General features: G+C 50.3%; 1 protein-coding gene across 1 annotated transcript in view; it reads left to right on the top strand.

Annotated features, from left to right (window-relative positions):
* Window positions 1-8,594, top strand: part of LOC139374070 (neurotrypsin-like) — a 93,348-nt gene extending 84,754 nt beyond the window's left edge. The window contains exons 12-13 of the mRNA XM_071115051.1: window positions 2,309-2,604; window positions 7,856-8,594. Of these exons, the coding sequence (XP_070971152.1) occupies window positions 2,309-2,604; window positions 7,856-8,166 (607 nt within the window). The 3' untranslated portion in view covers window positions 8,167-8,594. The remainder of the gene's footprint in view (window positions 1-2,308; window positions 2,605-7,855) is intronic.
* Window positions 8,595-9,320: the final 726 nt, after the last annotated feature.

Raw genomic sequence — 9,320 nt, 5'->3', positions numbered from 1 at the left:
ATAGAGAGACAGGAAACAGAGAACAGTGGGAGTTACTGTCTCCAGGTACATCTAGACAGATAGAGAGACAGGAAACAGAGAATAGTGGGAGTTACTGTCTCCAGGTACATCTAGACAGATAGTGCATTGCAAATAGGGGTAAGTGCATTGCTCAAGAGCACGTCGACAGATGTTTCACCTAGTCGTCTCGGGGATTCAAACTGGCCCAACGCTCTTAATTAACCCCTTAACCTGCCACCCCAAACTAAATCTCTATACTTTACAGATCTATCAAACTCTAAAACTCTGTACTTTACAGATCTATCAAACTCTAAAACTCTGTACTTTACAGATCTATCAAACTCTAAAACTCTGTACTTTACAGATCTATCAAACTCTAAAACTCTGTACCTTACAGATCTATCAAACTCTAAAACTCTGTACTTTACAGATCTATCAAACTCTAAAACTATCCTCTCTCTCCTCCAGGGATGGTAACAGTACTAAACAGTACTATGTGAGGGTAGGGGATTACCATTCTCTGGTTAACTCTCCTCTCTCTCCTCCAGGGATGGTAACAGTACTAGGTGAGGGTTGGGGATTACCATTCTCTGGTTAACTCTCCTCTCTCTCCTCCAGGGATGGTAACAGTACTAGTTTAGGGTTGGGGATTACCATTCTCTGGTTAACTCTCCTCTCTCTCCCCCAGGGATGGTAACACTACTAGGTGAGGGTTGGGGATTACCATTCTCTGGTTAACTCTCCTCTCTCTCCCCCAGGGATGGTAACACTACTAGGTGAGGGTTGGGGATTACCATTCTCTGGTTAACTCTCCTCTCTCTCCCCCAGGGATGGTAACAGTACAAGGTGAGGGTAGGGGATTACCATTCTCTGGTTAACTCTCCTCTCTCTCCTCCTGGGATGGTAACACTACTAGGTGAGGGTTGGGGATTACCATTCTCTGGTTAACTCTCCTCTCTCTCCCCCAGGGATGGTAACACTACTAGGTGAGGGTAGGGGATTACCATTCTCTGGTTAACTCTCCTCTCTCTCCCCCAGGGATGGTAACAGTACAAGGTGAGGGTTGGGGATTACCATTCTCTGGTTAACTCTCCTCTCTCTCCCCCAGGGATGGTAACACTACTAGGTGAGGGTTGGGGATTACCATTCTCTGGTTAACTCTCCTCTCTCTCCCCCAGGGATGGTAACAGTACAAGGTGAGGGTTGGGGATTACCATTCTCTGGTTAACTCTCCTCTCTCTCCTCCAGGGATGGTAACACTACAAGGTGAGGGTAGGGGATTACCATTCTCTGGTTAACTCTCCTCTCTCTCCTCCAGGGATGGTAACACTACTAGGTGAGGGTTGGGGATTACCATTCTCTGGTTAACTCTCCTCTCTCTCCTCCAGGGATGGTAACAGTACTAGTTTAGGGTTGGGGATTACCATTCTCTGGTTAACTCTCCTCTCTCTCCCCCAGGGATGGTAACACTACTAGGTGAGGGTTGGGGATTACCATTCTCTGGTTAACTCTCCTCTCTCTCCCCCAGGGATGGTAACACTACTAGGTGAGGGTTGGGGATTACCATTCTCTGGTTAACTCTCCTCTCTCTCCCCCAGGGATGGTAACAGTACAAGGTGAGGGTAGGGGATTACCATTCTCTGGTTAACTCTCCTCTCTCTCCTCCTGGGATGGTAACACTACTAGGTGAGGGTTGGGGATTACCATTCTCTGGTTAACTCTCCTCTCTCTCCCCCAGGGATGGTAACACTACTAGGTGAGGGTAGGGGATTACCATTCTCTGGTTAACTCTCCTCTCTCTCCCCCAGGGATGGTAACAGTACAAGGTGAGGGTTGGGGATTACCATTCTCTGGTTAACTCTCCTCTCTCTCCCCCAGGGATGGTAACACTACTAGGTGAGGGTTGGGGATTACCATTCTCTGGTTAACTCTCCTCTCTCTCCCCCAGGGATGGTAACAGTACAAGGTGAGGGTTGGGGATTACCATTCTCTGGTTAACTCTCCTCTCTCTCCTCCAGGGATGGTAACACTACAAGGTGAGGGTAGGGGATTACCATTCTCTGGTTAACTCTCCTCTCTCTCCTCCAGGGATGGTAACACTACTAGGTGAGGGTTGGGGATTACCATTCTCTGGTTAACTCTCCTCTCTCTCCTCCAGGGATGGTAACACTACAAGGTGAGGGTAGGGGATTACCATTCTCTGGTTAACTCTCCTCTCTCTCCTCCAGGGATGGTAACAGTACTAAACACTACTAGGTGAGGGTTGGGGATTACCATTCTCTAGTTAACTCTCCTCTCTCTCCTCCAGGGATGGTAACAGTACTAAACAGTACAAGGTGAGGGTAGGGGATTACCATTCTCTGGTTCCCGAGGAGTTTGAGGAGGAGTACGCCGTCGATCAGATCATACTGCACCCTAGCTACCGTTTCCACAGCAACGACTACGACCTGGCCTTGGTGCGTCTATCGCCGGGAGTGGCGGGGAAGGGCCGCGGTCGATGTGTGGCGTTCAGTCGGCACGTCCTGCCCGCCTGTCTGCCGCTACGTAAGGAGAGAGTCCTGAAACAGGCTTCCAACTGTCACATCACAGGCTGGGGGGACACAGGTGAGATGGGAGGGGGACACAGGTGAGATGGGAGGGGGACACAGGTGAGATGGGAGGGGGACACAGGTGAGATGGGAGGGAGGCACAGGTGAGATGGGAGGGAGGGGGGACACAGGTGAGATGGGAGGAGGGGGGACACAGGTGAGATGGGAGGGAGGCACAGGTGAGATGGGAGGGGGGACACAGGTGAGATGGGAGGGAGGGGGGACACAGGTGAGATGGGAGGGAGGCACAGGTGAGATGGGAGGGGGACACAGGTGAGATGGGAGGGGGGACACAGGTGAGATGGGAGGGAGGCACAGGTGAGATGGGAGGGGGACACAGGTGAGATGGGAGGGAGGCACAGGTGAGATGGGAGGGGGACACAGGTGAGATGGGAGGGAGGCACAGGTGAGATGGGAGGGGGACACAGGTGAGATGGGAGGGGGACACAGGTGAGATGGGAGGGAGGCACAGGTGAGATGGGAGGGAGGGGTGGCACAGGTGAGATGGGAGGGAGGCACAGGTGAGATGGGAGGGGGACACAGGTGAGATGGGAGGGGGGACACAGGTGAGATGGGAGGGAGGCACAGGTGAGATGGGAGGGGGACACAGGTGAGATGGGAGGATGGCACAGGTGAGATGGGAGGGGGGACACAGGTGAGATGGGAGGGGGGACACAGGTGAGATGGGAGGGAGGCACAGGTGAGATGGGAGGGATGCACAGGTGAGATGGGAGGGAGGCACAGGTGAGATGGGAGGAGGGGGGCACAGGTGAGATGGGAGGGAGGCACAGGTGAGATGGGAGGGAGGCACAGGTGAGATGGGAGGGAGGCACAGGTGAGATGGGGGGAGGGGTGGCACAGGTGAGATGGGAGGGAGGCACAGTTGAGATGGGAGGGAGGCACAGTTGAGATGGGAGGGAGGCACAGGTGAGATGGGAGGGAGGCACAGGTGAGATGGGAGGGAGGCACAGGTGAGATGGGGGGAGGGGTGGCACAGGTGAGATGGGAGGGAGGCACAGGTGAGATGGGAGGGAGGCACAGGTGAGATGGGAGGGAGGCACAGGTGAGATGGGGGGAGGGGTGGCACAGGTGAGATGGGAGGGGGACACAGGTGAGATGGGAGGGAGGCACAGGTGAGATGGGAGGGGGGACACAGGTGAGATGGGAGGGGGGACACAGGTGAGATGGGAGGGGGGACACAGGTGAGATGGGAGGGAGGCACAGGTGAGATGGGAGGGGGGACACAGGTGAGATGGGAGGGGGACACAGGTGAGATGGGAGGGAGGCACAGGTGAGATGGGAGGGGGACACAGGTGAGATGGGAGGGAGGCACAGGTGAGATGGGAGGGAGACACAGGTGAGATGGGAGGGGGGACACAGGTGAGATGGGAGGGAGGCACAGGTGAGATGGGAGGGGGGACACAGGTGAGATGGGAGGGAGGCACAGGTGAGATTGTGGGAGGGGGGACACAGGTGAGATGGGAGGGAGGCACAGGTGAGATGGGAGGGAGGCACAGGTGAGATGGGGGTGGAAGACCAGGGGGGTGTTAGTGGGTGATTTAGTGTGGAAGACCAGGGTGGTGTTAGTGGGTGATTTAGTGTGGAAGACCAGGGTGGTGTTAGTGGGTGATTTAGTGTGGAAGACCAGGGGGTGATTTAGTGTGGACGATGAGGGGGGTGTTAATGGGTGATTTAGTGGGGAAGATGAGGGGGGGGGGGGGTTAGTGGGTGATTTAGTGTGGAAGACCAGGGGGATGTTAGTGGGTGATTTAGTGTGGAAGATGAGGGGGGTGTTAGTGGGTGATTTAGTGTGGAAGACCAGGGGGGTGATTTAGTGTGGAAGATGAGGGGGGTGTTAGTGGGTGATTTAGTGTGGAAGATGAGAGGGGTGTTAGTGTGGAAGACCAGGGGGATGTTAGTGGGTGATTTAATGTGGAAGACCAGGGGGGTGTTAGTGTGGAAGACCAGGGGGGTGTTAGTGGGGAAGACGAGGGGGATGTTCGTGGGTGATTTAGTGTGGATGATGAGGGGGGTGTTAGTGGGTGATTTATTGTGGAAGATGAGGGTGGCGTTAGTGGGTGATTTAGTGTGGAAGATGAGGGGGGTGTTAGTGGGTGATTTAGTGTGGAAGACCAGGGGGATGTTAGTGGGTGATTTAGTGTGGAAGATGAGGGGGGTGTTAGTGGGTGATTTAGTGTGGAAAACAAGGGGGGTGATTTAGTGTGGAAGATGAGGGGGGTGTTAGTGTGGAAGACCAGGGGGATGTTAGTGGGTGATTTAATGTGGAAGACCAGGGGGGTGTTAGTGTGGAAGACCAGGGGGGTGATGGTGGGTGATTTAGTGTGGAAGACGAGGGGGGTGATTTAGTGTGGAAGACCAGGGGGGTGTTAGTGTGGAAGACGAGGGGGGTGTTTGTGGGTGATTTAGTGTGGAAGACGAGGGGGGTGATTTAGTGTGGAAGACGAGGGGGGTGTTAGTGGGTGATTTAGTGTGGAAGATGAGGGGGATGTTAGTGGGTGATTTAGTGTGGAAGATGAGGGGGGTGTTAGTGGGTGATTTAGTGTGGAAGATAAGGGGGGTGTTAGTGGGTGATTTAGTGTGGAAGACGAGGGGGGTGATTTAGTGTGGAAGACCAGGGGGGTGTTAGTGTGGAAGACGAGGGGGGTGTTCGTGGGTGATTTAGTGTGGAAGACGAGGGGGGTGATTTAGTGTGGAAGACGAGGGGGGTGTTAGTGGGTGATTTAGTGTGGAAGATGAGGGGGGTGTTAGTGGGTGATTTAGTGTGGAAGATGAGGGGGGTGTTAGTGGGTGATTTAGTGTGGAAGACCAGGGGGGTGTTAGTTTGGAAGACCAGGGGGGTGTTCGTGGGTAATTTCGTGTGGAAGACGAGGGGGGTGTTAGTGGGTGATTTAGTGTGGAAGATGAGGGGGGTGTTAGTGGGGGATTTAATGTGGAAGATGAGGGGGGTGTTAGTGGGTGATTTAGTGTGGAAGACCAGGGGGGTGTTACTGTGGAAGACCAGGGGGGTGTTAGTGGGTGATTTAGTGTGGAAGACGAGGGTTGTGTTAGTGATTAAAGGACCAGTTGAATGTGAATTGTCTAATTAAACAGACTAAAGGCCCAGTGTAATGGTAATCGTCTGATTAAACAGACTAAAGGCCCAGTGTAATGGTAATCGTCTCTCTGATTAAACAGACTAAAGGCCCAGTGTAATGGTAATCGTCTGATTAAACAGACTAAAGGCCCAGTGTAATGGTAATCGTCTGATTAAACAGACTAAAGGCCCAGTGTAATGGTAATCGTCTCTCTGATTAAACAGACTAAAGGCCCAGTGTAATGGTAATCGTCTGATTAAACAGACTAAAGGCCCAGTGTAATGGTAATCGTCTCTCTGATTAAACAGACTAAAGGCCCAGTGTAATGGTAATCGTCTCTCTGATTAAACAGACTAAAGGCCCAGTGTAATGGTAATCGTCTCTCTGATTAAACAGACTAAAGGCCCAGTGTAATGGTAATCGTCTGATTAAACAGACTAAAGGCCCAGTGTAATGGTAATCGTCTCTCTGATTAAACAGACTAAAGGCCCAGTGTAATGGTAATCGTCTCTCTGATTAAACAGACTAAAGGCCCAGTGTAATGGTAATCGTCTCTCTGATTAAACAGACTAAAGGCCCAGTGTAATGGTAATCGTCTCTCTGATTAAACAGACTAAAGGCCCAGTGTAATGGTAATCGTCTCTCTGATTTAACAGACTAAAGGCCCAGTGTAATGGTAATCGTCTCTCTGATTAAACAGACTAAAGGCCCAGTGTAATGGTAATCGTCTCTCTGATTAAACAGACTAAAGGCCCAGTGTAATGGTAATCGTCTCTCTGATTAAACAGACTAAAGGCCCAGTGTAATGGTAATCGTCTCTCTAATTAAACAGACTAAAGGCCCAGTGTAATGGTAATCGTCTGATTAAACAGACTAAAGGCCCAGTGTAATGGTAATCGTCTCTCTGATTAAACAGACTAAAGGCCCAGTGTAATGGTAATCGTCTCTCTGATTAAACAGACTAAAGGCCCAGTGTAATGGTAATCGTCTCTCTGATTAAACAGACTAAAGGCCCAGTGTAATGGTAATCGTCTCTCTGATTAAACAGACTAAAGGCCCAGTGTAATGGTAATCGTCTCTCTAATTAAACAGACTAAAGGCCCAGTGTAATGGTAATCGTCTGATTAAACAGACTAAAGGCCCAGTGTAATGGTAATCGTCTCTCTGATTAAACAGACTAAAGGCCCAGTGTAATGGTAATCGTCTCTCTGATTAAACAGACTAAAGGCCCAGTGTAATGGTAATCGTCTCTCTAATTAAACAGACTAAAGGCCCAGTGTAATGGTAATCGTCTGATTAAACAGACTAAAGGCCCAGTGTAATGGTAATCGTCTCTCTAATTAAACAGACTGAAGGCCCAGTGTAATGGTAATCGTCTCTCTGATTAAACAGACTAAAGGCCCAGTGTAATGGTAATCGTCTCTCTGATTAAACAGACTAAAGGCCCAGTGTAATGGTAATCGTCTCTCTGATTAAACAGACTAAAGGCCCAGTGTAATGGTAATCGTCTGATTAAACAGACTAAAGGCCCAGTGTAATGGTAATCGTCTCTCTGATTAAACAGACTAAAGGCCCAGTGTAATGGTAATCATCTGATTAAACAGACTAAAGGCCCAGTGTAATGGTAATCGTCTCTCTGATTAAACAGACTAAAGGCCCAGTGTAATGGTAATCGTCTCTCTGTTTAAACAGACTAAAGGCCCAGTGTAATGGTAATCGTCTGATTAAACAGACTAAAGGCCCAGTGTAATGGTAATCGTCTCTCTGATTAAACAGACTAAAGGCCCAGTGTAATGGTAATCGTCTCTCTGATTTAACAGACTAAAGGCCCAGTGTAATGGTAATCGTCTCTCTAATTAAACAGACTAAAGGCCCAGTGTAATGGTAATCGTCTCTCTAATTAAACAGACTAAAGCCCAGTGTAATGGTAATCGTCTCTCTGATTTAACAGACTAAAGGCCCAGTGTAATGGTAATCGTCTCTCTAATTAAACAGACTAAAGGCCCAGTGTAATGGTAATCGTCTCTCTGATTAAACAGACTAAAGGCCCAGTGTAATGGTAATCGTCTCTCTAATTAAACAGACTAAAGGCCCAGTGTAATGGTAATCGTCTCTCTGATTAAACAGACTAAAGGCCCAGTGTAATGGTAATCGTCTCTCTCTGTCCTCCAGGTCGGTCCTACTCTAAGACCCTCCAACAGGCTCCTCTCTCCCTCCTCCCCCGTCGTCACTGCCAACAGCGTTACCACGGAGCCTTCACTAGCCGCATGCTCTGCGCCGGGACAGACGGCCAATCGGAGCGCCGCGTGGACAGTTGCCGTGGAGACAGCGGCGGCCCGTTGGTGTGTGAGCGTCCGGGAGGAGGGTGGGTAGTGTACGGTGTGACATCGTGGGGTCACTCCTGTCGCATGCAACACTCACCTGGCGTCTACACTAAAGTCTCCGCCTTCACACCCTGGATACACAAGGTGATTGGACAATGAGAGAGATACAGGAACTGGATCGTCAAGGTGATTGGACACTGGGAAGAATATAGGAAGTGGATCTGCAAGGTGATTGGACATTGGGATAAGGGCATGAAGAGATGACAGCCAATGTGAGACAGTGGTAGATAACGGACTGGCCAATTGAGAAGGACTATATTTGGAGCTTGTGATTTGATTGGTCAGTAAAATAAGCGGTTTAAACCAGTTGCATATCCACCCCTCCCCCTTTACCCCTCTCTCTCTCTCTCCTTTCCCCTCTCTCTCTTCCTCCTTCCCTCTCTCTCTCTCTACCTCCTCGTTCCCTCTTCCTCCTCCTCCTCGTTCCCTCTCTCTCTTCCTCCTCGTTCCCTCTCTCTTCTCCTCCTCGTTCCCTCTCTCTCTCTTCTCCTCCTACTCGTTCCCTCTCTCTCTCTTCCTCCCCGTTCCCTCTCTCTCTCCTCCTCCTCGTTCCCTCTCTCTCTTCCTCCTCATTCCCTCTCTCTCTTCCTCCTCGTTCCCTCTCTCTCCTCCTCCTCCTCCTCGTTCCCTCTCTCTCCTCCTCCTCATTCCCTCTCTCTCTTCCTCCTCGTTCCCTCTCTCTCTTCCTCCTCGTTCCCTTTCTCTCCTCCTCCTCCTCCTCCTCGTTCCCTCTCTCTCTTCCTCCTTGTTCCCTCTCTCTCTCTTCCTCCTCGTTCCCTCTCTCCTCTACTGAACACAATCTCAACTCATCTTTATCAGCGCTTATTTAATTTAACCCTTTTGAGGTAACGCTATTTAAGGTTAAATCAACTCCTGGTTTGATGAACAGTGGAGATTCTGAACTAGACTTAATCTGAGAATGTTTTGTTGCTTTGCTACGGTGTGGACAACCGGTCTAAAATGTTTTATATTGTTCTATGAATGACCTGATGAAAGCAGCTACAGGTACAGCACATTGTTGTTGACATCCGACTCCCAGGGAACGACGGGGACCACAGACAGGGAAAGGACTATGTCCTGAACACACACACACACACACACACGACAACATTACTGAGTCTCCTTCGTACTGTAAAGGAGAAGGTGGAGATTTACACTGAAAACATAGAGGTACTGCTGTCAGTCAGTATTTCACTGTTAGTCTACACCTGTTGTTTACAAAGCATGTGACTAATACAATCTGATTGGATCTG

Source organism: Oncorhynchus clarkii, chromosome 19, assembly GCF_045791955.1.
Source record: "Oncorhynchus clarkii lewisi isolate Uvic-CL-2024 chromosome 19, UVic_Ocla_1.0, whole genome shotgun sequence".
NCBI lineage: Eukaryota > Metazoa > Chordata > Actinopteri > Salmoniformes > Salmonidae > Oncorhynchus > Oncorhynchus clarkii.
The sequence above is the reverse complement of the archived record's forward strand: the minus strand, read 5'-3'. Positions and strand labels throughout refer to the sequence as shown.